Source organism: Poeciliopsis prolifica, unplaced genomic scaffold, assembly GCF_027474105.1.
Source record: "Poeciliopsis prolifica strain line A6 unplaced genomic scaffold, Auburn_PproV2 SCAFFOLD010, whole genome shotgun sequence".
NCBI classification, from domain to species: Eukaryota; Metazoa; Chordata; class Actinopteri; order Cyprinodontiformes; family Poeciliidae; genus Poeciliopsis; species Poeciliopsis prolifica.
Genome location: NW_026562385.1, coordinates 6,747,602 through 6,773,335, shown reverse-complemented (window position 1 = coordinate 6,773,335; position 25,734 = coordinate 6,747,602). Strand labels below are relative to the sequence as shown.

Below are 25,734 nucleotides of genomic sequence, written 5' to 3'. Positions count from 1 at the left end.
ATCGGACTCTTTACAATCAAAAGAGCCACAACATCTGAATCCTGGAAAAAACTGTCGGACTTCCCACCACTAAAGCCAACCCAACATTTATGAAACTGGATCAAAAAGCAGGCCTATTGATAGCCATAAAAGGCTCCCATGAAGCCTAAGCTGATTGGTTGACCCACATTCTAAACGTCAGCCGGGAGCTGTGATTGGTTGACGGAGGTTTGTTTTGCACCCTTCACCCTTCCTCCATCTGCGTGCTTCATAAACAAAACAGCATTTTTGTTCCGCTGGGGAACGCGTTGCCCTCTGGTTTGTCAGCCTGCCAGTATTGTCAGATCTCCGGCTCCTGTTTTTGAAAAGGCTGTGGAAGAACTTTGTTGTTGAGTCAGAACAGAAACGCGGGCTCTGCTACAACAAAAACAATCTGAGCTGGGGGGATTTTTCTCCCCAACCGTCGGCGCGTGGAGGACTACAGCACCGAGGCGAGCTAAAGGCTGGATTTCTCTCAGTCTTAACATTTGCTTTTTTCTTCAATTATTAAACTGCCGGCCACTAAGGGCCGTTTTGTATACTTTGAACAGCTTCAGTTTTAGCAGGTGAGTGGAAACAAAAGGAAACATTTCTTCCATCTTCGCTGCAGTGCCGACTTTGCGCAGCTAGCATGCTAGTGCTGTCCTTTGTAACAGTCATGTTTTTTGGCCCTTTTAGCAGCTCGTGTAGACGATTATCAACGTGGGAAAAGCTCTGCTCGTTAAAATGCGGCTTAAACGGTGTCCTAATCGAGCCACAGCCTGATCGTGCAAATTGTTTTGAAGCAGGAAGTAGTCAGGCTGAACTATGTCTTCGCCTGCTTTGTCTTTGTGATATGAGATTATACAACTCACTGCTAATTGTATGCAAATGTTGTCGGGCGCTTTTTTCTTCGGTAAAACAAAAATAAACTTCCCCTTTGTAAGAAAACGAGACCAAGAACATATTAAAATTGAAAAACCGCCATTTCCTTAAGTTGAAGTGATCAGGGAGCTTGGATATCTAAATATCTAAAGATGGAACTTTACCGTTTCTCCCTCGTTTGCTCTGAAACTTCTGTCTCTGTCAAAGGACCTGCAGTATATATTGTTTTCTCTTTTTTATGATACGATTTTTGGAACTAAAAGACGGAGTTTATCAAAATCGCCAGAGAAAATTTAAAATCAATGTAGGCCAAGAACAGCTTGATCGATGCATTTGTAGCTCAGATAATAACCACATATTCACTGATCAGGCTTGTCCGTCAGATCGAAATATTTTCCTTTCGATCTGAGATGCAGACACTGATTAGGACTACAACACATCGGACTAGAACTACACTGCTGGTTTTATTTTTAAAAAATTATATAAATATACATTTTTGAGTGTAGCAGAAAATGAAGGAATTGCGATATTATTATTGAAACAACGATCCTTCATATTCATCAGATATTTATTCCAAAAGTGCATTAAAGAACATGTTGTCATTTGGTGATGTGTTCACAGTCTGCAAAGTGGAATTGGAATTACTGGTTTTTGTTCTGCTGATCAAATCAAAGGGAAATTCTGCTATCCAGACGATTGGAGATGCACCAATTAATCACCTAGTCTTTTACTTCTAAGTTCTAAATGATGACAAACTCGTCAAGTGGTGAAAAAGTTTGGGTGCAGAGGTTTGTTTTGTTCTTGTTGCTCTATACTAAACGCAACAAAGTGAAGAACTTCCATTATTCATCTCCAAGTGACACCTGCGTGTATACCAGGAAGGCGTACTGGCCAGGACAAACCTGATCGGTGTATATCGAGGTCAGACGTTTTCTGCAGGTCCAGAACTTCGAGCCAAATATAATTGTACATCTTTAATGAGCTGCGTGCAGTAGCGACCAGATCTGTTTGTGTTCAAAATGTGACTCTCCTTAGTGATCTGACCTGAATTCTGTTCAACCGAGTGAAATCCAAAGCAGTTTTTCCTGGATTATCGTACACATTAATGCAACATGTGCTCTCTGTCTTTTTCCTGTACAGACATGGTGAAGCTGACAAAAGCCAAGACCTTCCAGGCCTACCTGGACTCTTGCCACCGCCGTTACAGCTGTGTGCACTGCCGCGCCCATCTGGCAAACCATGACGATCTTATCTCAAAGGTAAACATGCTGCCATGCCTCTGTTGTAATGGTTATTTTGAGTGCTTTACTTCATATGTGGCCTAGTTTTTCTCTTATGTATTAAAAATAGAAAAATTAGCAAGAAACTGGTGTTCTTTTTATTCTTCATTTCATGCGTGTATTTTTTTTTTCCCCCTATTACTTTCAGTCATTTCAAGGCAGCCAAGGCCGAGCGTACCTCTTTAACTCAGTGTGAGTATTCTGGATGTGACCACAAGTTTCATAAGAGATTTGTTTATGTAATCATGAGTTTCTTTTTGTTATCACTTCCTCAAATGTCCTCTTTGAAACACTTGGAAATCTTTGACCTTTTTTTCCAAAGCATGCAGTTTCTAAAATGTTCTTTCCATCTGAACATACTGCTGAGAGCAAATGTGCTTACACTAACCATCCTGTCAACAGATAACTAGGTTGGTTTTTATTCCTTCTGATTGGACCTCAAAGTTTGGTCAGTTCACTTTGGTTATACTTGATTTTTTTTTAGATTAGAGAGTCAGCAATAAACTGAAATAGAAGCAAGTCCATTAAATAACATTCGATACATATATATTTTTAAAAAAAAGAAAAGAAATGTCCTGGTATGTGCTTTCTTTTTATGTTCTGTAAAATTCTCCCATGAAAAGACAACAGTAGCTGTGGGAGGAAGCTGACTGTGCTGTTGAGGAAAGAAGTAGTGAAATCATCTGATCTGGGACATCGCTGTTGATTTCAGGGTTAATGTTGGCTGCGGTCCGGCTGAGGAGAGGCTGCTGCTTACAGGACTCCACGCAGTGGCCGACATTTACTGTGAAAACTGTCACACCACTCTGGGCTGGAAATATGTACGTAACTCTTACAGTACATCCAGTAGTTCTTTACAATTACAAAGACATTTCTCACTGTCTTCCAGGTTCATGCAGAAAAACATTCAAATGAAAAGAAATGACAATTTAGATAACTGTTCATGCTCCTTGCACATTCTCTCACTTTACAAACACAAATTTATGTGATAATTTGATTTTATGTGATCAACTAAAGAGTAAAGGTTGCATGATTTGAAATGTTACTTGCACATAAAAGTTAGAAACAATGTGTCATGGAGACAGAAGTCATTTTTAATTGAGAGCATCTGTAAACTCCCAATTTCAAGTCTTCCAGTGGTTTCTCCAACATAAATATGTCTGGACTTTAACTAGGTCATTCTATCAGGCCTGTATAACAGTCAAGACTTTTCACCTGTAGTATTGACTTCCTGTGATCACCAGCAGACAAGCTGTTCCTTTCACAAATAAAAAGCCTGCTAGACTAGTTTGTTCCAACCATGCAGCACATTGTTAGACTTTTATACCCTCCTTTTTCTCACCCATCTCTTCTAAGCCTCATGAGCTCTAACTGGTCAGTTCATAATTACTCTGAGGCTTATACACTAATTTCTTCCCATGCGTTCTTGCAATGGTAACACTGTTCAGTAGAAGTGGAAACTGGGAGAGCTGGTATTTGTTTCCTGTGACAGAGTTCCTCTGTTTGCTGTAATCCTTGGACTTTAAAACGCTGCAGGTCATTTCAGACACCATAAAATCCTGGAAGACACAAACAGGTTTTTTCTGTTTTTGGAAATGTGCAAAGTAGGAACAACTTTACAGAAACAACAGCATTTATAAACATCTCTTGTTGCAGGGAAAAAAATGTAAAAAGAAATTAAAAGTTGAGGCATTTTAGTTTGTAAAAATGTTCAAAAAATAATCGTCTAAGCTACTTCGCTTTGATTCTGTCATGTATTTTTGAAGAATCCTTGAATCTCTGGTGGCAACCGAAACACTTTCTCTCACAAAGCTTTACCCAAAACTCTTCCTCAGACTTGCAGTCTGCAGCCGAGTGTCAGAGAGCGCTCCTCCCCAAGCAGCCCCTCCAGACTAGCAGCAGCAGGCAGCACTTAGCAAATAGCGAGTGGAACATGTGTTGCTTTCTGAGGTCTTTTGCTTGGTTTTTGTAATCAGCCAGGTTTCAACTATTTCAACACTAGCTGAAAACAAGTTTTAACAGATTAAGTCACTTATACCTTGGTTGTTTAAAAAAAACCCTGAAGATGTTCTCTTCATTAAAACTTTGTGTCTTTCCTCTAGGAGCAAGCCTTCGAACTCAGCCAGAAGTACAAGGAGGGGAAGTACATCATAGAGCTGTCCCATATGATAAAGGACAACGGCTGGGATTGAAATGGAAAATCGCTATGTTTCTTCGTGACTTTTTAAAAAGGAAAAAAAAGCTAGTTGCATCCCCTCGACGTGAAAGGGTTCAAGTGTATCGTCCTCATCTCGCCTTTGAGCCACTGCTGTGCCACACTTTTACTTCGTGCAGCTTTTGCCAAGAATAGCATGTGATGCCTTATTTTCGTCTACTTTTTATGTCCCCCCCGCCACCACCAACACACTTAACTGAGATCGTTATCACGATTGATTGGTTGTTCTGGGACGGACTTAAGTGTCTGGCTTCTTCTGTGTGTGGAGAGAGAGTGGGTGATTGGTTACATGGAAAACCGGGTGTGAGATGGATTTTAAAGCCTTTTAATGCAAGAAAGATCAAACGTTTACAGTGATCACTAAACCCTGTCACTGTGAAATTGCAAGGCCAATCAAAGCTAAAGAGCTTGACCATTGATAATTAGATTTTCTTCTTTTGAGCTAAAGGTGCAGGTTTTGATGTATTTTGCCTAATTAGAATTAAGTTTCAATATTTGTTTCAATGGTAGAGCTTCTTTGAGTTAAATATACAAGGAGGACATGGGAATACATAGAGCAGCAGGCGAGCTCTTTGTTTTTTTTTTTGTTTTGTTTTTTATTGTTATTAATTTGTGTTTTTTAATTATTTTAGAGTCAATATGGCAATTGGTATGTTGAGTTAGTTATAAGGCCAACAGAAATCTTCTGCAAGAATTCTTCAATCTGTAGTGAGTCTTCTGTTCACAGGTGTAACTTTTTGGATGCGTGTCCTGTTTGCAGTGAGGCATCTTGAGCTGGATGGTGTTGTGATGCATTAGTCTGGAACTGATTTGTATTTCTAGATTTCTTTTCACTGCACACTTGGGATGGCTTTACTTCCTTTCAACGCTAATGAGACCTATATTCTTTATACGTTCGCGCATTACCTAACACTGAGCAGTTCCTATCGACACATTAGCTTCACTGTGTTAATGCAAATTGTGGTTAGGATAGATGTAGCATATTTATGGTGATTTTTTTTTTTAAGTGTCTGTTTTCATTAAAGTGGTTTTTATTTTAACCTGGTCTTTCATTAAAATACATATTGGCTGTAGATTTTTGGGATCGAGTCGTCTTTTGTTGCTGCAAGTAAGTGTGTCGTATGACTTCTGGTTACGCTTCTTTATGTAGTTTAATTAATACTCTGCCAGTTACTGAGTCAGTGTCTCCTCATGTCCTGAAAATAGCTTGGCACTTTATTATATTTTGGACATGATTTAGATATATACTATTAATATTCTAGATGTACTTTTTCATACTTGATTGATAAGATGCACAACACTTTAAAGAATTCATGAACATTTAAACATTGTGACGCATTACAACCACAAACATGAATGTGTTTTTATGTGGCGAACTAGCACAAAGTTATCTTAAGCTGAAGTATAAGGGTGGAGAAAGTCGGTTGTTGCAGCTAAAATATGGAAAAATTCCTGGGGTTTAAATACTTTGGAAAGGTACTTTATGTACTAATGGGCTGAAAGGAGCAGGCTGAGCCAGCAGCTTCTTTCTGCTGCGCCTCTGCCTCACACACATGCTCCTGAACAGCTGCTTGCATTTCAGCTGCGGCTCACTTTGACTGATTAAAGCCTCACTATCAATTTAGCAGGAGTCTTAAACCATGGTGACTCTTTCCATAGGTCTGCTGGGATATTGGCTTAAAAGAATAACATAATAACCAATAGGGTTGACCACATAAATTTGCTGCAGAAACAGATGACTAATATCAGCCGATATCAATATTTGTGTGTATGCAGGGGTTTGTTTACCGTTGCACGCTGAGAAGTTCTTGGCTACAATAAGTCAGATGTTTGCATAAGATATATGCTGAACTCAAAATGAAAGTGAAAATATCAGGGAGGTGCAGGCTGTCAGACATGTTAAAACCACACTTAGTTTTGCACTCCTTTCTAATGCAGGAGTGTGTGAAGGACAATTTCAAATCCATTTGCAGAGCCGTTCTGACTGCAGACTGCAGTTCAAGAATAGCACAAATTTGGCCTGGTGGCACAATAGAAAACTAAATGAACAAAAAAGGGACTACAATTCAATATTTAATACAGAATATTGAATTTTGTATCACTAAAAAAGTCAAATTTAATTGGTCCTCAAGTCCTTAAGAATTGATATTTTGGATCATGTATAAAAATGTTTAAACACCACTGTTCTACAAATAGAAAAAGGTCTGTTATGACAACAGATTAACTACTTTTATGGCAATGCCGTTTGTAAACAGTCTGAATTACAGAAATGTAATCTTGTATTTGAGATTTTAAAACATGGCTGTCCAGAAGATGGCGATGTTCGTCTCGGCCTTCCTGTAGGCCACAGCCCCTGTTTCATGAGCATGAAGTGAATATTGGCACAATTTTAAACAAAAGATGCTTTAACAACGTTAAATGCTTACACACGAAGACATTCAGTCATTCAGCTTTATTTTGCTGATTGGTTATTTGATGCTTAAGTATGTCATCTATTTTTTTGAGTATTACATTTTCAAATTATTTAACAACTTATCTTTGAAGGTAAAACATTCTTCTAATGAATAAAATAATGGTTTTCCTTCCTTCTTGTTAAACATTTTATTTTAGAATATCAAAGAGCAAAGTTTGCAAATGGCAAAGACTGCAATCTTATGCTTTGAGCAGGAACTGGTCACATGAGAGAGCTCTGAAACTGACCGTACATTTCTTTCCCATGTGATAGAGGGGCTACTGACTGTCATGAGTGTTCTACATTTTCTGCAGCCCCTCTTTCACATTTCATTCTTAAAAATTGTTGTGGAAGTACAATCACGAGATAACTTGGGTCAATTTCAAAATAGTTCAAAGTTCTGTTAGACATTTTCTTTTTACTCCTGAAAGTCTGGTAATTCATCGAGAAGAAACAAAGGCCTCAATTCTGTTAACAGGTTCTATAGAATTATTCAGAAATTAAAATAAGACATTATATCCAGTCTACACTTACAAATAGAGTAGAGGACAAAAAAGTCTCACAAAAGCACTCTTGTAGCACAAATTCTTTGAAGGCTAAATAAGTTGCAGAATAACTCAATCAATAATCAAAGCCTTTAAAATGAGATAAATGCCTGAAGCTGTTGTTTTCAGTTCAAAGGTGAAGCTAAGGTGCTCTTCTGTGCAAAAGTGTTCCTGTTTGCCTGGGCTTGTAATACCACGTATGGTTTTAATGGAGGTTTTATCTTAAACTGTAATCTAAACTGTAATCTTATTGCTCTGACAGAATATATGCCAGAATTTAGAAGGGTAGGAAGTTTTACACAAATCTGTCTTGTAGGCATGTTGTTATGTCTTTCCAATATTAAACATATTTATTCTCCAGGTAAACGGTGCTTGGCTAGTCATTCGAATTACATGGAGACTGATCAAATTGTAAAACAAATATACATTTTTGAGAAGGCTTCATTTTGCAGGAATTAGGTGTGGAGTGGAACTGGGGATTGAGTTAAAAGACAAACAATTACACACGTTTAATGTGCCAATAGATATGAAGAAGTGTTTTAAAATAAACTAACAAGCTAGAGATGTATGACTTTTAATGTTTTTTTCGTTTACCTTTATTTATTTTCATATGACTTTTTACACCATCTCAGGATCTAATGCAAATTTCACAAAACACTGTCAATGAAACCTGCTAACTTTAAGACATGACCTTACTGGAGAGGAAGACCTCTTTGACAGGAAACACCAAAAGACACAAGAATACCGTAAAAATGAAATATTCAAAGTTTTGTCAAATGAGAGCATTAAATGACGAAGTGATACATCAGAAATATTCATCTTCACTGGAGTGTCACCTTGACTCAAACACCTCAGGGCTCTGCTTCTAGTCCCCGAGACCGAGAAAACCATTCAATCATAGGACACAGCAGTTGGTTTTCCGTGATAAATTATAGAGAGCGGTCGCCGTTTGTTGTCGGGTTTTTAGTGAACATTTGGTACTAATAATTAATACGCCAGCGTGCAGTGACGACTGGTTTCAGCTGCAGTCAGTGCACTTGCAGCAGAACGTACCACTAAACAAAATGAACACCAATTCATTCACTTAACAACACCAGCAACAGCGGCCATAAGAGATTTACTTCAAACGCTATTCAAAATTGGACTATTTTACATACGTTTGAGCATTAAATATGAATCGACGGGTGAGATTTTCACAGTTGTTAGTCGGACACACCCGCCTCAGCGCAGTTGGATCCCTCCGCCATGGCTGGTCATGTGACTTTTTCCGTTTCGCCATTTTCCTCTTCTCCACTGGAGCGGTCGCTGGTCTTCCTCGCTGTTTCGCGGTGTTTTAAGCTGCCCAGAGGTGACGGTGGGACAGGGGAACCCCCCGCCAAAGAAAGAGAGGATATTGTGCCGTCTAGCTTTGTCGTCCGAAGGGAAGAGTGACAATGTCTTCTGAGGAGAGCCCCGAGTACTCACCTTTCTTCGCCGTGATGGGAGCCTCTGCGGCCATGGTCTTCAGCGGTAACTAAACCAGCCTCTTCTCCTCCTCCTCAAATTGACACCTTTTTGTTTCATGCTAGCTTAGCCGGGTGTCGAAGGCTGAAATCAGAAACCAGCGCTGCCTTCACACAAACCGTGTCGTGTCGCTGGCTGCTGGTTTTTGGTGGCGGTCGGGACTCGCGCACCTGTCGGGGACGATGCGAGGCAGAGGCGGGGTAAAGACTGCTGCTGCTGCAGCGGCGGACAGTCGGAGCAAGCTGCCTGCTTCTGCTCCGGCGGAGCCAGTGGCATTAAATTCAGGCTGTAATCGGGTCTGCTGCTGACTGGTGACGCACACAGTCGGTGAGGTGGCAGCTTCTCTTCCTCAGCACATGACATGCAACGAACCATGATTGAATGAATTAAAACAGAAACGGACGGGATGTTAGTGGTTAATCTTGTCGGTCCTTTTCTTGGTTTTCGTTGTTGAAGGTGAGTCAGGAAAGGAACATGGAGGCCTTAACATCACAGCGACAATTTAAAGGGATGATCCATTCATTCAGTCATTCATTCATTCATCTTGCACAGTCTTCTGTGCATGCGCAGTAAACTATTTCCACTTTGAACACGAAGCCGATTGAGTTGAGAAAATGTGAAGGAATACGATCTAATTCAGTGGGTTTGACTCCAGCTAAAGTAAACACTTCTTTCATCAATGATGAGTGAAGACGTGAGGTATTAACAGCTCATTTAATACAATGATAGTTTCAACTTTAATGTACCAACAGTAGACATTGGGAATCATTTAAAAGATAAATTTGTCAGTGTTATCTTATCCAATTATAATTATCAGGTCCCATAAGTTCATTTTACACACAAAGAAGATAGTAGCCTGATAATGTCTTTTCTAATTTTTTATTTTATTTTTTTACTAATACTACAGATTTTCTTTAGCAGCCAGAAAAATCAGAATTTTTTTTTTTTTACTTGCCCAGATCTTACTGTTGTTCTCAACACATAAAATTCAATAAACGTCCTGAGCCCAGCTGCAATTGACTGAATTTTTACCCATCAGCCTGGTCAAGGAGCAGCGAGGATACTGTTTTAATTAGCTTTATGCTGTTTGAACTTCAGAGCGCTTCCTGCCTGAGTGATGTTGTTCTTGCAGAGGGTTGCAGGATCGACGCTACGGAGGAACAAACCATCAAGTTATTGTTTTGGCACACACTCGATTACAGCGCTGGTAGCCTAATAAGTCAGACTGGTTGGTTTCCTCATCAGACAGACAAAGCGGGCCACAGAGAACGAAAACGTCCGCTTTCCTGCTCACCATAAGCGGTCAGGCAGCTGGAGGGAGAGGGTGTAGTTTTTCTCTGCACTAGTGAGGACAAAACATCTTCAAAAAGCCTTTTTTGTGCATTTGTTAATTTCAAAACAGCTACCGCCAACCCCTGGTGCTCTTTGTTAGTTTAAATAGACCTGCTTTTTATGTCTGAGACAATGCATTTGGAGGAGGATAAAATAAACACGATACTACTACTGTGGTAATTATGGAGGAAGGGAAAAACTTTGAGTGTTCATGAATTTAGTATGTTTAGTAGACTGATCAAAAGTGTTTTTCTTAAGTTACAATAAGACACATTTCAGTGGGATACATCCAAAATCTTCCATTTGATTAGCTAAAGCTTCAAACACTTGCAGTCAAATTACCAGATGAGGGAGTTTCACTGAATATTTATTCCATTTGGACATAACTCGAACATTTAAATGAGGAACTGAATTGTCTAGACTGAGTTTACAGCCTGTTTTCTAGGCCAAAATAAAAAGAAGCTGTTCTCCTTTTTTTTTTTTGATATATATATATATATATATATATATATATATATATATATATATATATATATATATATATGGCTTAAGACATTATCTAACAGACTAATTTTTTTTTTTAATGTCTCATCTTCAAGCAAATCAAGCTATACCAAAAACAACTTTAACTGATGATTATGTTGCCAATGAATGAATGAGATGACTCACCAACCATGTAAAGGATATTTTTTCACTTATTTGGACATACATGAACGTGAAACCAAGACTAGCAGCTGAAACTGCTTTTGTAGGGACGACACAGCCAGTGTTGTTCACCATTTACATGACTGACGCACAAACAGCAGGAAAACATCTATTGTCATGTATGCAGGCTAAAGTCCTCCCACTTTGAGTGTTAAATAACTTAACGAAACATTTAACTATGTTAAATACAATTTATGTGTTTGGAAAATAAACCTGCCTATGATTCTACCAGTTATAAATAAAATATTTTGCTCCAAATTCCGAAACAAGCAACAGCACAGCTTTTATTCGACATTTATTGTGTTGCTGCAAGATTTGTGACATGTGTATTATAAACCTGATGATGTTTAAAGCATTGTCATGATAAGTTATAAAAAAGGTAATCCTCTACCTCAGTATGAAGACTGCATAAAGAGTTGGACCAGTTAGCATCATCATTTCTGAGATGACTGAAGTCCAAACTTAAAGTTTTCACATGCATCACCTTGATACTTTTTTTGCTGCACTTACAACAAATTAGACGTTCTACTTGATATTACATCCCTCACTGGGGCTGTGCTGAGTTGTTTTTGTTTCTGTGAGAACCAGCTGGATTTATATTTCTATAAATCAAAATAAACCCAGGTGCCAGAAAGTGAAGTGAATAGTGTGCATCACTTAAGTAAAGTTTGTTCGCTGGCTGACACTAAACATAAAAAGCAGATATCACATATCCTGCTTTTATTTTTATTTTTTAATTGTTTCGGTTCACTTTGTAAGAGCCATTCAGCCAAATGCGGTTCCATTTGAGATCCAAGCTTTTCTTGAGTATTTATTTGGTTTGCAAATCATAATTATTGCAAACTGAACTTCCTGAATTATTCTGTAATAACAAAGTTGCATGCAGTGATGAGTAGTTGTCTTGACCTGATCTGTGCTCTGCCGCCCTGAGCGGCGGGATTAGATGAATCTGTGATGTGAGCGGCACAGCGACAGATGTGCAGATGTGAGGAGCAGCGCTTTGATCTGCGACGCTTCCTGGCTGAAAATACATGTTTCTGTTCTGATTAAAGGCCCCAGCCTCAGAGGACACTCACCTTGTACGGATTAATTGTTTTAGGTTTCATATGTATTCCGTCAAACGTCAGCATGTTGGACCAGCGTGATGAGACTTTATTAAAACACGGAGTGACGCAGGCTCAAGGAAAACTGCTTTAAGAGCTCATGTGCATGACATCAGTTTAAGCTTAGAGAGGATCTCTTTAAATATTTAATAATTCCTTGGAGAGTTGACATTTAACCGGCTTGCATCGCTTCACTGTAGGATTTAGCCGCAACCGTTGACTGAAGTTCACCCAAATCGCTTTTGAAAATGAAGCGTCGTCTCATCTGCATGAAGGGAGTTTGGAGTCATAAGGTGAGTTAATGGGGACTGCTTGGTGTGTCTCGTTTCAGCGTTAGGAGCAGCATATGGAACCGCGAAGAGCGGCACAGGCATCGCCGCCATGTCTGTGATGCGGCCAGAGCTCATCATGAAGTCCATCATCCCCGTCGTCATGGCGGGTATCATCGCCATCTACGGGCTGGTGGTCGCCGTGCTGATAGCCAATAACATCTCGGAGAGAGTCAGTCTCTACAAGTAAGGAAGACGTCTGGTGTCCTCATGGTTCTGGTTTATAAATGATCAGCTCATTGACCAGCGTTGGTGCCTTCCTGCTTTGGGATTGTAGAAAACGTAGTCCCTAGATAATCAACAATCTATCCAGCTTCTGCTAACAACGTTACCACCTTTTCTCCTCACTCTTCCATCCTTGTCCTACCTCCATTTATGTCCTTTTCTATCTCCTATCTTTTTCCATCCTGCTGTTGTTGTTTTTCATTCTTCTTTTCCATTGTTTCCCTTATATCTTCAGTTCTTTCTTCTTTTTCCTTCACTTCTATTTGTCCTTCCTTCCATTCAACCTTCTTTTCTCCCTTCCCTTTGTGTTTTTCTCCTCTTGTGTCTTCCCTAACCCCATTCCATCCTTCCCCTCCTGTCTTCTTTTCTGTTCCTTGTGTCCTGCTGTCTCCCCTTAGACCTGTGTAAGGGTTTAATTATTCCCTCTTTAATAATTAAAGCTGGAAAAAGATGCTGTTCATATGTCTTAATCGGTTAATGTTGTGTCAAATAAATGTGAAGAGCTGAACCCAAAACAAACTGAGTCTGAAAAAGTACAGATTGAAAAAGAGGAACACTTGAGAATGTTTAAAATAATTTTTGTGCAAGTTGACAGAAGGAATGGCAACTTACTGCAATGTCTGCAGAACAAAGACCTCTCTCTCTCTCTCTTGCTGAAACAGCAAAGATTTGATGTTAGAGAGGTTGTTAGAAGTAATCAGTCCTACTGAGAGTCGAGGGATTGGTGTATTCTCAGCTTGAAGAACTGAGAACTGGTGAATGTAACCAGAATAAAATAGACTAGGTATTTTGTTTCCCAAATAGACTGTATTCTTTATCAAAACCTAATACTAATTTACATCCATTTAGACACTCCTTCTAAACAAGTTAAACAAAAACAAAAAACACCCAAGCAGGGAGTGATTCACTTGAGTCATAGGACTCTGAAATATTCAAAGATGATCTGATCTAATGTCAGTAGTCTAATAAATACAAAATCAATTAAACTTCTTCTTACAAGAGAAAAATTAGGGTTTACATTGGGGTCAGAGCTGCTAGGTCAGATTTGTACAGATTCCATTTCTTTATAATGATTGTAGCACAAGTAATTAATGGAAGTCACAGTTTTCAATCAAAATGAAGAAATTACAAGATAATCCACATTCATGCACGTCCCCAACCCTTATCTTGTTTTTATTATTATTGGAGAACGTGCATCAAAGTGCATGTTATTGGTTGTTGCATTTATAGTCTGAAAATGATTCAGATCAGATTTTCTAGTACTCAAACAGCTAATGACTGATTAGCTTTGATGAAGCAAAAGTAGATTCCCATCTCTGGCCGGTTCAGATATAAACTTAATTCACAGGTGTACAAACTAAGACTTTTTTCTTTCCTGCATCGTCTGTTTAGGAGTTTCCTGCACCTTGGCGCCGGACTGAGCGTGGGCCTGAGCGGCCTGGCGGCCGGGTTCGCCATCGGCATCGTGGGCGACGCCGGCGTGAGGGGCACCGCTCAGCAGCCCCGGCTTTTCGTGGGGATGATCCTGATCCTGATTTTCGCCGAGGTGCTGGGGCTCTACGGCCTGATCGTGGCCCTCATCTTATCCACAAAATAAGTGTCTCTCTTCCATCCAAACCACCATCTCATTCATTCCACATCGAAGCAGCGCGAACAAATAGGAGAGTTTCACCTTCTTCCATGACACCCCGCGGATCTGACAGGATGGGATGGCGGCAGAAACATGCTGGCTGTCGGTTTCGACAGCCTCGTCCTCTTTAGATGTGATCTACTCCATTTTGTTTTAAGCCATCCGGTTGTGTCAGGTCTTGTGCGTACAGAACGGGCATGAACATGTACTGTTTGTTGTGAGATGATGTGTGGACAGTCTGCCTGATTATATCGTCTAATCTTAAACTGTACAGTGATCCAGAGTCCTCCCATCCTCAGTAAATGTAGTAACCAGTCTGTGCTGTGAGTGTGAGTATCAACGTTTAGCCCCTCACCCCTCCAACCATTCCTCTTTTAATTTTTGTCTTTTGTTGGTGGATTTTAATCATCATTATACGTTTTGTTTTTCTTTGTTTTTTTGAGACTGCTGAAAAGTTGTACACACTAGTATTTTATTTTTTCATGTTCTTTTTCGGGGACCATCGTTGAATCTCAGATTATTTTTTTTGTCACTATTTATGGAAAGCTATGAAGATTTTGAAGCTGTCTAAATGGAAAACTGTTTATTGAAATACCCTATATATACATAAAATATATAAATTATCTGTGTATAGTTAGATTTATTGCACTGTGGGTAATTGTTCTAAGTGCTTGGAATTCCTCTGGATATAGTGTGATTATTATTGGAGGACGTCCACATGTTCACATGAAGATGACTGTGTGTGTGTGTGTGTGTGTGTGTGTGTGTGTGTGTGTGTGTGTGTGTGTGTGTGTGTGTGTGTGTGTGTGTGTGTGTGTGTGTGTGTGTGTGTGTGTGTGTGTGTGTGTGTGTGTGTGTGTGTGTGTGTGTGTGTGTGTGTGTGTGTGAGAGAGAGAGAGAGAGATCTGAGTGCATAATGTGGTTTTACGTTTGATATGACATTCTCAGACACTAGTATTGTTTACCTGTAGTGCTGCTGTCTTGATTTTGTTCTTTTTTTATTTTTGTTTTTTTTTTGTCCAAAGTGAGAGCTCACTGTTCAGCCATGCCTGTCAGATTTCCAAATAAAACTCAACCTCCTCCATTCATTGTCAAAACGGCTTATGTTGTGTTCATGAAAACTTCAATATGAACCTTGTCAATTGAAATCTGAACAAAGTGTGTATTTACTCTTTACTCATGGCTGTAGTTGAAAAACTAATCTTGATTAATCTCCAATTAACATCTCTTGTTTTACAGCTGTGCAGCGTGGAAATATCACAGTGTTCGATTAAAATGCAAAACTCGGTACAAAATCACAGCTGTTGAGGATTTTGATCTTTTGCTGGATTTGCTTAATTGATCACTACAGGGCTTCGGTCAGAAAGCACACTGGTCATCAGATGCTTTAAAGGGCTTTACTGAAAAACTGTCGATGCTGTATATATGGTAAAGCAGTTTTTGAAAATACAGAAATGATAAAAGTTTCAAATTGCTATTGTATAAATGTGACTATAACAATTAACACAAGTGAGTAAAAAGACCCAAATATCAGCATTTATTCCCTCTGTTATAAGTGCTGTTTAAATTTAAATGATTTAAACAGCACTTTAAATCATTGTGTCCAAACTACATGGACACGTTTAGTAGTTTGGACACAAACTAAATGGTCAAAGCTCCAGACTAGCACTTAAATGCTACAGTTTTAATAAAAATACACATTAAGAGTAAAAAAGAGACAAGAAGGAAATAAACGGCACAGACATGAGTCATTGAACAATCCGCTGCTGCAATTTTATTTTGGAGGAGCTTCAGTCACTCCAGGATTGTCAAAAAAAAAACAAAACAGTTTTTAGACTTGATCATAGTCGGAACAATGATTAAAAAGCCAAAACACATCTAAAACTATGGCAAATGAGGCAGGAGGATAATTCAAAGTTGTTTCCGTACGGCCGGCAGGATGGTGAGAGGAGAAGACAAGTCGCTATTAAAAACAATGAAATAATACAAATAAACCGAGGCGATATATCGTGGGAACAACTTCATGACTCGTGGAATTTCTCCCGGGCCAATCAGTGCACAGAAGAACAAGGTATGAACGATGACGTCGATTTTCTGCGCCTTTTTAGCATTGAAGGACGTTTAAGCGGGAGAATTGGGCGAAGAATCCAGTCCGTGTTTTCAATGCTTCCAAACTTGAACACAAACAGCCAACTCGCTCAGCTCGGCGCTTTCCTCTTGGCAGTGGAGGATGCTTGTTGATCAGACTTCCGGTAAGCTTCATAGGCGCATTTACACGTGCAGTAGCCAAAGTTACTGGAAAAAATTTTAGACTTTCACAAAGTTTACACACCCAGAAAATAAAACAACTTATATTTGCTGAGATTACTTTATTAATTAGTGAGAAGAGCAGAGAAAACGTCACTTAGATGATGGTGAGTTTATTTACAAACCTGAAATTACCAACAGGTTAAGACAGGCTTTTTTTTTAACTACAGGAAAAACTTGACAAAAGTAAATAGTGGAGTAAAAACAGTTGAAAATAAACAACTCAGGAAAGTGTTAGGGTTTACATTCCACACCGCTATGGTTTGAGACCTAAACCTGACCAAAGAGCAGAAAACAGGGAAACAATAATAATAATTAGCAAAGATGTTTTTATGCAAAAAAAAAAAAACATCTTTGCATAAACGGAACTGTACAAAAGGCTTAATGTTAAATACATTGGCATAGAAAGTCACATTTTCAAAAAGTTCCGGTACATAAATAATGTGCGTAAATGTGTTCACCGTAGACACTAAAGGAGCTAAAAACTACAGCTGGATTTATAAATGCTGCCACGATACAAGAAGGTTAAGCCTTAAGCGGTGCTAATTACATGTTTGGTTCAAGAAAGACAAAAACATAATTTTGTTAGTAGAGGATAAAAAGAGGCAGAGTGCACTCATGATGTTTCCACTTCTAGAATTAAAAATGATCAAATTTTACCGAATAATATTCACTGCTTTTCACTTTGACAACAGAATGAAGTGGGTAGATTGCTTGTGTAATGCACCAGGAACATTTAGATTAAGAACACCACACAAAAAATGTTTAAAAAAAATTTGCTTCTTGTTTTTCAAATAACCAAGATGACCACCAAAATTTGGCCTTACTTGATGTCAGTGTTGCAGTGTACATTACACATCCCAGCAGTTCACTGATTCCCATATAAGAATGGCAACAACGGAGTTAGATTATACAGTATGGTCATATATTTCTACAGATGTTGGGATGCTGACACGTATAGCATGAGGAAAAAGTCACAGTAAAGATGCACGGCTCCCTCCGCTCCGCTCCGCCAGTCCCGGAGGTTTTCCTCCCTGCTATAGTTTGCCGCTGCGAGCGCTTTTGAAGCGGAGCTGGGACCTGAGCTTTTCAGTCATGTCCAGCGGCATCTCTTCCTCTGGCAGGCCTCCGGGTCGGACGAGCAGCCCTCCGAGTCACTCTCGGAGAACGACGGTCCGGCCGGCGGGGTTGCGGGTAAGTGCGGGGACCGCTCGGGCCCTTCTGTGCTCTCCTCCGTGGCCCCGCTGTTCAGACTGAGCACCCAGCCCAGCTTGTTGTGGAGGACCTGGCGCAGGCCTGGCGGCAGAGGCAACACATCCAGCGTGTCCATGTAGTCCGGGAGCAGGCGGCGGAGGCGGGCGCAGCAGAGGTACAGCAGAGAGGTCGGCGTGGAGCAAGACCTGATGACTTTCATGCTGCTCTTGGCCGCGGTGGAGCACGCCATCGGATAAAACCTCTTGTTGTGCAGCTCTGTGGCAGCAACACCTGAAGTGGAAAAACGGTAAATGACTGGATTTTATTTTGGGGTATGAAAGTAAAGAATAAGGCGGGCGACAGGTGCAAATGCATAGCAAACAGAGAAATGTGCTCCAAATTCATGGATGATGCAAACTCCAAAAAACAAACACAAACGCAACAGAAAAACACTGCAAAAACTGCAGCAACAACAAGCAAAATGCCGCCATCATAGGAAGTAAAATAAAAAGAGAAAATGCCACAAATAGTCAAAAGAACTGCAAACAGAAGTGCTCCAGGCCACTAGGCGGAGTCTGGAGTAGATATTACCTTTTTTTCCTGATGTTTCTAATGTTGTAAAAGTTGGCATGTTTCAAAAAGACATGAAGTATAACTCTAATTTTTCTTCGCCTGTCTTCCAGACATCCGTTTTTTTTTTTGTTTTTTTTTTACCATATAGATCTACATATTTCTATGATTTACTGAGAGTCTGGTTCCATAAGACTTGTTGGCTGACATCCCCTAGTGTTGTGGAGAACTTTCATTTTGTTGAGCGAGTTTGCAGTATTTCATTCCTGCTGTTTCTACTAATTGCTCTATTTCCTGTGTTTGCAACATTTTTTATTTGCTGTGCGTTTACACCTTTTCGTCACTATAGGAGAGGTTGAGGAAAAGTTTTTTGTTGTTTTTTTTAAACCCAGTAACAGAGCTTCAGTGTCTGCATCAAGCATTACTTTATGTTGGTCTATTCCATAACATTCTAATAAAATACATTCAGGTTTGTTGTAATGTGGTAAAACGTGGAATAGTTCTAGCAACATGAACTTTACTGACCTATGCACTTCCGATTCTTGAAGAAAGTGAGAGTGCCGTGCCACGTGTCCAGATGAACTCCAATGATGGATCCTTGTCCAAAACGGGAGGAGAACTTCAATTTGTCTCCTTTGTGGTGCAGCAATCCTGGAAGACATGATTCATCGCACTTTCCTTTCAATGTTTCCATCAGACACATGTTCCCTGATAACACTGCTGAGCTTACCAGTGTAGGAGAGCCCCCAGCTGTCTGCATCTTTCCCCAACAAGCTGCAGAACGTGTGCCTGTACTTGTCCAAATTGACATCAGATGTTCCAATGCCAACCATCTGTCCAGAAATAACAATTTCAGCACAAATCAGCTTTTATACAACTTTTTTTTTTCTCTCTCGTGACTATTGACAAATCCTGGAGGCTTACCATGTCTGTCCCGTACACCGGAGATGTCATCTTGATTTCCCAGAAGTGCTGCCCGTCCGCCAGCTCCCTGGAGCCGCGGATGGCCGCCGTGCCGCAGCTGTAGTCAGAGTGGAAGCTCACTTTACGATTGTCGCAGGTCAGCAATGTTGCAGTCGAACGGCTGCCTGCATCCCAAACCCAGTCGAAATCTGCGACACCAGAGGTCATGTTGACAGCAAATCAAATATTGGTGGCTGGACATACATGTCTTTGACTCAAATTTCTACATTTCTACAATGTTCTATACATCTAGCAAAGCCATTTCAAGATTTGTAACTACTGTTGCTCTCCCTTTGATGACACGGTTTGACTGAGACGTTACAGTTGTTGTTAAAACTGTGCCGCTGCTTTGTACCTTGGTCATCCTCTCCACAGTGGCAGTCTTTGACTTGGTGAAATCCTCGTAGGCGAGGATTGTAGCTGGTTTCTGCCTGGGAGTCGCAGGCACAGTAAGACTCTCCTGTAACGGGGACAGCACTGGGGACCGGAGGAACCATCATGGCTGAGTAGTCCGCCTCCGAGTCAGAATCACTGTACTTTACAGAGATTTTAAAGAACAACTCTTAATGTTCAATACATCAGGGGAATCAAAACACAAATTTGCGGTTTGTAATGCTCAGACATTTCCCTTTTCTGCGTCACACGAACCAAAACGATTTCCGGTTTTGGATGGTTTTACCTCCAGCCGGTCGTAGCGCCACTGCTCAGCTTCGGAGGCCAACACGAGGGCCCGGGCGTCGGCATCCCTTCGTATGCCACCCCAAACGTAACGCCAAGCCCGGCTGTTCCTGCTTCGCCTTGACATGGCAGCGGAGTCGAACAAGTAGAAGAGCTTTGTCACTCGATCACGGTCTAGTCCAGATGTTTAAGGAGCAGCATTAGTCCAGTAGCTGAAGGAAAGTAAACAACATGCGTTATATAAACTTCTTCCTCAAATTTTTACACTAACATGTCCGACTCTATTTGAGTAACGCTTCAGCATAGAGTGCAGCTTAAACTAAAGACGCATATATTAACTGATTATTTTACAGCATAGTTTTTAAGGACTAGCCTAGGCTTAAAGAGTCACATGACACAGTCAGCGACCAGTACAGTCTCTGTCTTTGCTTTCATTCACAGTACATGTAAAAAAAAACTCTTAGGGAACAACAATATTACTACTTGTCAACAAACCCTAACATTTGCTTGGTTAACCTGCAAAGTGTGTCAGTTTCAGACTAATTACATTAATGTTTTGTTTTTTTTCATTGACTTTATATTTTGTAAAGAAGATATATATTTAAACTAATTATAAAGATATATCAAGGTAATAGTTTACTGATACGAAGAATTTTTAGAAACATAACCGAGGCATGTTATGGACCTTCATATTCAAGCAGGCAAATATAAGATGTAAATAAAAAAAAACGCATTTTATTTTAAAAAATCCAACTAATTTCAAGAAACATAAAAAACTCTTTTTCATTAAACTTCTTACGAATAAAACTATAAACACACATCGTATTCTTAGACAATCCACAAAACAACAAACCCAGGGTAATTAAAGAGAAATGTTTATGCTTTTATTCTTTTTTCTCAATGAAATGCATTTTATTCCGCATTGCGTTGTACATCGTGTTTGTTTTCATGAAGACCTTTTCCTTCGCATTTCCAGCCAAATTATCTCATTTATTTATTTCTCATTCTTACATTAAAGTCGGGTGTTTTGGCCTGGATATTACCAAACTATCGAATCTGTGTAAAGCAGCAGAAATAAGCATCATCGCATTCACACAGCAAAACCACATATTATTTCACACAAATAAAAAAAAAGACCACCCGAAATAGCATGTGCTGTTTTCTTAGCCAGCTTCTTCGCCTTGAGCTAACAGAGCAGCTAATGCAAGCCAACTCCTCGGATTGAGCTTCGTCTTAAAACATATAATAAAAAAACAAATTACGTCGTGACTTCGAATTACTTGTTTGCTACCTTTTATGTGTGTCTAAATCACTAAATTGTTGCTTTGTCGCGACTTATTGCGCAAACAGAACGAAGGGTATTGCTACTGATGCGTAAAAAAGAGCTAGCATTGCGCGGCTAGCAGCTGCTAGCGCAACATCCACCCAGGATGGATAAAAAGTAGAGTCGTTACCTGTTAAACTGGCATCTGGCGACACATAAACCCGACTAATCCACGGGGGCCCGGGGCTCCTCTGACTCCGGGTATTACTGGACAGCTAACACACAAGAAGCGAAGAGGTGACTCGCCTCGTTTCGTTTTTCCATGACCTACTTTCTGCCAGTGTGACCGCGGTGTAAACAAATACAGGAGGAGCTAATTCACTGGGAGGTTTGAACCTGCATGCCAGCTAACTCACTTGTGGCTTTGAATTCGGACAGAACATCCGAATTCAAAGTAAATTGAATTAACAGCAAAAAAAAAATCAATTATTAATTCAATTGCTCCCATGTTTGCATTTTATGAAGCATATGTACTGCTAAAATAAATAAATAAATTTGCTAACTAATTTGGCCGCTTGGTAAAATATAAATAGAATCTGGCTGGAAACAAGGAGGCAACTTAAAGATCAAAAAAGAAAATAAGGCCTTGAGCCAAATAAAAAGCCATTTTCTAAATATGAAAAACAGGAAATAAAACCTCGTCAGCATTTTGTTATAGTGACTCATCCAAGAGGTCACAAAGCAAAATCTAATATTAGAGTGTAAAATAAATTGCAACAATATCAGAGTTCAAATATGGCAGTGTGGGGCTGCTTCAGGAATTCCACCTTGAGGCGAGGTGGCTTTATTTAGCACCATTCATACACAAGGCAGTCCAAAGTTTGAAATGTCAAAATTAAATGTCCAACCTAAGCAAAAAAGCATTGCATGAAAGAAAAAAAAAACATGCTTAAATGCATTTAATAAAGGCAAAAAAAAGACAAACATGTTTCAAACATTTTATTGACCAGACTGTTTGATCAAAAGCAGCAGTAAACATATATTTTCAGGCCTTGAGGGGTCAGAAGGTTCCAGGTTTGAATCCTGTGCAATCTAAAATTGCAGCATTAATAGGGTAAACGGTTATCAACCCATTTTCTACTTTATTTGCGGAGTTTAAAATTTGTCAAATGAACTGAAACTGAATGGCTTCATGCAGAAATGGATGTCGGCAGGTGACATTATACCAGGTTGTTATAATGAGAAAGTTGCTTAAATTGAAAAGGGTTTTAGCCAACACTGTTATTTTGATTGAAGAGATTCAGCAAATGTTCTGTTTCTTTCTTTTTCCATAATCTGTCCTGGAAGTGCATAAAATATATTTTTCTAATTATTATTTCAGGTAATGAAGTCCAGTTAACTTAGCTTACTCTTTTCGTTAAAGGGAACAAATTATACAAACAACAACAAAAAAACACTCATTGGGATAAATTCGGAAGACATTTATACTTCTCAACTACAAAGCTTTCTTTTTGAATAATTTAGAGTACTTATGTTATCCGTTGTCTACTTTATGTAAAAGTATAACCTATGCAATCAAATTTACACATAAATAGTAATAAGACTTGTTAGTATTTGTACGGGTACTAGTTAGTATGTGGAAACAGAATTTCTCTGCTGCGGAACCAAAGTGCAATCGCAGTTCTTTCAGGGTCTTATTTATTAACGGACCGTGTGTGCGGAAAATGCGTGCTTTGCACACTGAGGTCAACTAGGAGTTAATTGGACATTTTCAGGCATTGAAACAAATATATTGTATAATTAGTAGATAATCTGGGTTTTCATACCAGGTGGTTACCGTTTATTGACTCTTATTATTAGTAATTTTAATGTGTTTGTAGCACAGAGATCTGCTCCGCTTACACAATTTCCGCCCCAACCAGGTAACTACGTAACCACAGTTTTCGTCCTCAGGGTTTTGTCCACTTGCAGTCATGGCGAAAAAGAAGCGACTCCGTCTCATCGCAGAAATGGCTCGGAAGATCCGGGCGTACCGAGAGCTGAAGTCTCGGCCGAAGGAGTCCCAGAAGTACGCCCTGGACTACCAGAGCATGAGGCGGCCTCTCACTGGGAAGATGCTGCCCGTGTTGGCCTGGCAAGACATCCGCAGGGAGAGCCGCCTCTTCTCCCTGCTGGCGGGGATGAGGCTGTTCGGAGTCGGCCGCATGTTCACCCGTAAGTCCTGGTTGGAGGATCACCCAGAGCCCAGCTACTGGCAGATTACCAAGGTCAAAGTGGACTACACAGCTGAGGTGAGCTGGAGGACAGCGCTGGACACTCTCCACCTGTGAAGCTGTCTTGCTTTTATTTGTTTATACATGATTCATTTCAGTTCTTCAGGCCTTTTCTCTCCTACCATCACAAACATAAAGGCTGAGTATTCTAATCTGACTTTTTACAGAAACCTCATGCTTTTCGTTAGTTGAAGCTAAAAAGGAGCTTTTCTGTAACAAATGCATACAATGTATATATACTTTAAAAGAAATGGTTAATATGCAATAGACATCCTATCTAAATGTGAAGACTCAAAGGAGGAAGTATGCATATGAATAAAATACTAGTGCAGCTTCCAGTCAGTCATTTTCAGCTTTGATTTAGAACAAACAGGACATATACTGTTGTAAGACATTACACTTCGCGTTTTATTGTCCAGAAGCTTCAGCCCAGTTGATTTCGATAGCCACGTGAGATTGTTTTTCTCTAATAAAAAAAAAAGTTTTCTAGTGCTGGGGGTATAGTAGACTAATTAATGGTTAATCATTATGAAACAATGCTAAAAATATCTCCATAAAAGTGATGAAATGTGTCTAAGCTAAGGCCAGTATTCCAATCCTTTGCATGAATGCTGTTGAGTGTTGAGTTTGCAGATCAATATGAAACAAAAATGTTTGTTTTGGGGAAAAAATCCAAACTTGTAAATGTCCTGGCAATAAAGCATCTGTTCTCTATACTTTTATAGAACATGGATCATGGCAAAGCATGGGGAATCCTCACATATAAAGGTAATCGTAGTCTCTATTGAGCTTTTTCTTTTTTATAAGGAGCCTGGATACAAATCTTTTTGCATCAAGATTCTGTTTCCTACTGTTCTTTAACAAATATCTGAGACCTTCACATTCTTTACACTAGAAACAAACCACATGCCAGTCAGGCACTGTCATGTTTGCAGAAAAGTCATTGTTCTGGATTGTATTTAGGGGTATCATAATAGGATGCTAAGATGTCTTTGTAAAAAAAAAAAAAACTTAAAACCTAGAATGTAGTGTTGTTGCACCATGGGGAAAAAACTGTTTGTGGCTGTAAAGTGACAAAACCAATAAAAATATTTAAAATGAGTAGAAATTATTCAAATGTCTTCTTGTTGTGCTAAAGATGCACAAAGTACATATTAAAAATCATAACTACTCTATACAAAATGTTACTTGTTAGGCAAACAGGAAAAAGAGGTGAAGGAGGTGGAGAAGGTGATGTACCACGACTGGCGCCTGATTCCCAAAGACATGGAGCAGCAGTTCAAGGACTTCCAGCCCCTCCCGGAGCCTCCAGTGCGCTACGTCCCTTACCCTCCCCTGCTCCGCGCCATGATACTGGCACAGCGTGGGAGAGCTGCAGGCAGGACGGTGACAGAGGAGCCGGCCTTGCCCTTACAGAGGAATGTGGTGTTCAACAAAGACTATTTCCGCAGACAGGAAGAAGAGAATCGGAAGAAAGAGGGGACAGCGGTGTAAACCAGAGCGGCGTTTTCAAGGATTCGTTTGAGCCGCTGTTGAGTACTGGACTCAAATAAGGTTTCTTTATAATCTCATAGAGAACTGTGTATGTTTGTATGTGCTAAATATTAAAAGCGGGATCGAACCGGCTCCTTCAATGGTTTGTTTTCTTCATTAAAGTCATTTGCTGCTGTTTATATTGTTCCCCTGCAGCAAGAAGGTTCCAGGTTTGAATCCTGTGCAAAATGTAAGAAGACTGTGGCTGTCAGTTGCAGTACATTGCACAAAGATAACTTTTAAAAAAAAAGTCCAGCTGTGTGCATTTCAGATAAAAGCAGTTCTACAGAACAGAACAGTTTGACCAGAACATGATTTAAATCTAATCACTACACCATTCATTTATGCTTTTAATACAGCAAATGTACAAAATCCTATTTGTTTTAAACTTCAAGTATAAACAACAAAAAAAAGATCAATAAAAATAGACAATATACAGGATGAATTAAAAATTATGCTGATAAATATTAAAAATCTTTTTTTTACATGTCCTTTTGACTCATGTTTTGAGAAACATTGGAGTGATGATTTCAACAAAATACGTTTTCTGTTAAGTGCTGTGGCTAGATGGGCGCTGAGCTCTGTAAAAATGAAATAAAAATTTGAAAGAAGTAGACCTTCAGTGGCATCTGGAGTTCTTTTCTATAGGGATTTATGTACAGTCTATGAACTATACAGATACACACAAACACTGGTTAAACACTTCTCTTATTCTAATCTAATACAAGATCTGTTCTGAACATGCACCTTC

At 39.6% G+C, this 25,734-nt stretch overlaps 4 protein-coding genes across 5 annotated transcripts; 3 read left to right on the top strand and 1 right to left on the bottom strand.

Moving 5' to 3' along the window:
* Nucleotides 1-209: 209 nt before the first annotated feature.
* Nucleotides 210-5,450, top strand: ypel3 (yippee-like 3). The gene is made up of 5 exons (XM_055036134.1): nucleotides 210-584; nucleotides 2,023-2,141; nucleotides 2,311-2,354; nucleotides 2,875-2,983; nucleotides 4,265-5,450. Exons 2-5 carry the CDS (start codon nucleotides 2,025-2,027, stop codon nucleotides 4,352-4,354), a joined length of 360 nt encoding a protein of 119 aa, XP_054892109.1. The 5' UTR covers nucleotides 210-584; nucleotides 2,023-2,024; the 3' UTR covers nucleotides 4,355-5,450.
* A 3,189-nt stretch (nucleotides 5,451-8,639) lies between these two features.
* atp6v0ca (ATPase H+ transporting V0 subunit ca) lies at nucleotides 8,640-15,285 on the top strand. The gene is made up of 3 exons (XM_055036133.1): nucleotides 8,640-8,883; nucleotides 12,349-12,532; nucleotides 13,964-15,285. The coding sequence occupies exons 1-3, from the start codon at nucleotides 8,808-8,810 to the stop codon at nucleotides 14,166-14,168; spliced, it is 465 nt and encodes a 154-aa protein (XP_054892108.1). The 5' UTR covers nucleotides 8,640-8,807; the 3' UTR covers nucleotides 14,169-15,285.
* A 1,319-nt stretch (nucleotides 15,286-16,604) lies between these two features.
* Nucleotides 16,605-21,539, bottom strand: spsb3a (splA/ryanodine receptor domain and SOCS box containing 3a). 2 transcript variants are annotated; one of them, XM_055036223.1, is made up of 7 exons: nucleotides 21,368-21,539; nucleotides 19,915-20,125; nucleotides 19,591-19,771; nucleotides 19,197-19,384; nucleotides 19,003-19,105; nucleotides 18,798-18,923; nucleotides 16,605-17,993 (listed from the first exon to the last, which is right to left on the bottom strand). In XM_055036223.1, the coding sequence occupies exons 2-7, from the start codon at nucleotides 20,038-20,040 to the stop codon at nucleotides 17,602-17,604; spliced, it is 1,116 nt and encodes a 371-aa protein (XP_054892198.1). In that variant the 5' UTR covers nucleotides 20,041-20,125; nucleotides 21,368-21,539; the 3' UTR covers nucleotides 16,605-17,601. The 2 variants fall into 2 exon arrangements, with proteins under 2 accessions (XP_054892198.1, XP_054892199.1); XM_055036224.1 differs by lacking the exon at nucleotides 21,368-21,539 and having other exon boundaries at nucleotides 19,591-19,766; nucleotides 19,915-20,087.
* Nucleotides 21,540-22,862: 1,323 nt separating this feature from the next.
* On the top strand, nucleotides 22,863-25,605 carry mrps34 (mitochondrial ribosomal protein S34). The gene is made up of 4 exons (XM_055034975.1): nucleotides 22,863-23,006; nucleotides 23,131-23,468; nucleotides 24,176-24,218; nucleotides 24,646-25,605. The coding sequence occupies exons 2-4, from the start codon at nucleotides 23,151-23,153 to the stop codon at nucleotides 24,942-24,944; spliced, it is 660 nt and encodes a 219-aa protein (XP_054890950.1). The 5' UTR covers nucleotides 22,863-23,006; nucleotides 23,131-23,150; the 3' UTR covers nucleotides 24,945-25,605.
* Nucleotides 25,606-25,734: the final 129 nt, after the last annotated feature.

What these genes read in the sequence shown, in the direction of transcription:
- ypel3 (XM_055036134.1), top strand. Translation starts at nt 2,025, where the DNA reads ATGGTGAAGCTGACAAAAGCCAAGACCTTCCAGGCCTACCTGGACTCT. An exon ending in ATGACGATCTTATCTCAAAG is followed by an intron (nt 2,142 to 2,310) that starts GTAAACATGCTG and finishes TATTACTTTCAG; the next exon opens with TCATTTCAAGGCAGCCAAGG. An exon ending in GCGTACCTCTTTAACTCAGT is followed by an intron (nt 2,355 to 2,874) that starts GTGAGTATTCTG and finishes TGTTGATTTCAG; the next exon opens with GGTTAATGTTGGCTGCGGTC.
- atp6v0ca (XM_055036133.1), top strand. Translation starts at nt 8,808, where the DNA reads ATGTCTTCTGAGGAGAGCCCCGAGTACTCACCTTTCTTCGCCGTGATG. An exon ending in TGCGGCCATGGTCTTCAGCG is followed by an intron (nt 8,884 to 12,348) that starts GTAACTAAACCA and finishes GTCTCGTTTCAG; the next exon opens with CGTTAGGAGCAGCATATGGA. An exon ending in GAGAGAGTCAGTCTCTACAA is followed by an intron (nt 12,533 to 13,963) that starts GTAAGGAAGACG and finishes TCGTCTGTTTAG; the next exon opens with GAGTTTCCTGCACCTTGGCG.
- spsb3a (XM_055036223.1), bottom strand. Translation starts at nt 20,040, where the DNA reads ATGTCAAGGCGAAGCAGGAACAGCCGGGCTTGGCGTTACGTTTGGGGT. An exon ending in CTGGGGGCTCTCCTACACTG is followed by an intron (nt 18,924 to 19,002) that starts GTAAGCTCAGCA and finishes CATGTCTTCCAG; the next exon opens with GATTGCTGCACCACAAAGGA. An exon ending in CAAGAATCGGAAGTGCATAG is followed by an intron (nt 17,994 to 18,797) that starts GTCAGTAAAGTT and finishes TTTCCACTTCAG; the next exon opens with GTGTTGCTGCCACAGAGCTG.
- mrps34 (XM_055034975.1), top strand. Translation starts at nt 23,151, where the DNA reads ATGGCGAAAAAGAAGCGACTCCGTCTCATCGCAGAAATGGCTCGGAAG. An exon ending in AAGTGGACTACACAGCTGAG is followed by an intron (nt 23,469 to 24,175) that starts GTGAGCTGGAGG and finishes ATACTTTTATAG; the next exon opens with AACATGGATCATGGCAAAGC. An exon ending in GGGAATCCTCACATATAAAG is followed by an intron (nt 24,219 to 24,645) that starts GTAATCGTAGTC and finishes GTTACTTGTTAG; the next exon opens with GCAAACAGGAAAAAGAGGTG.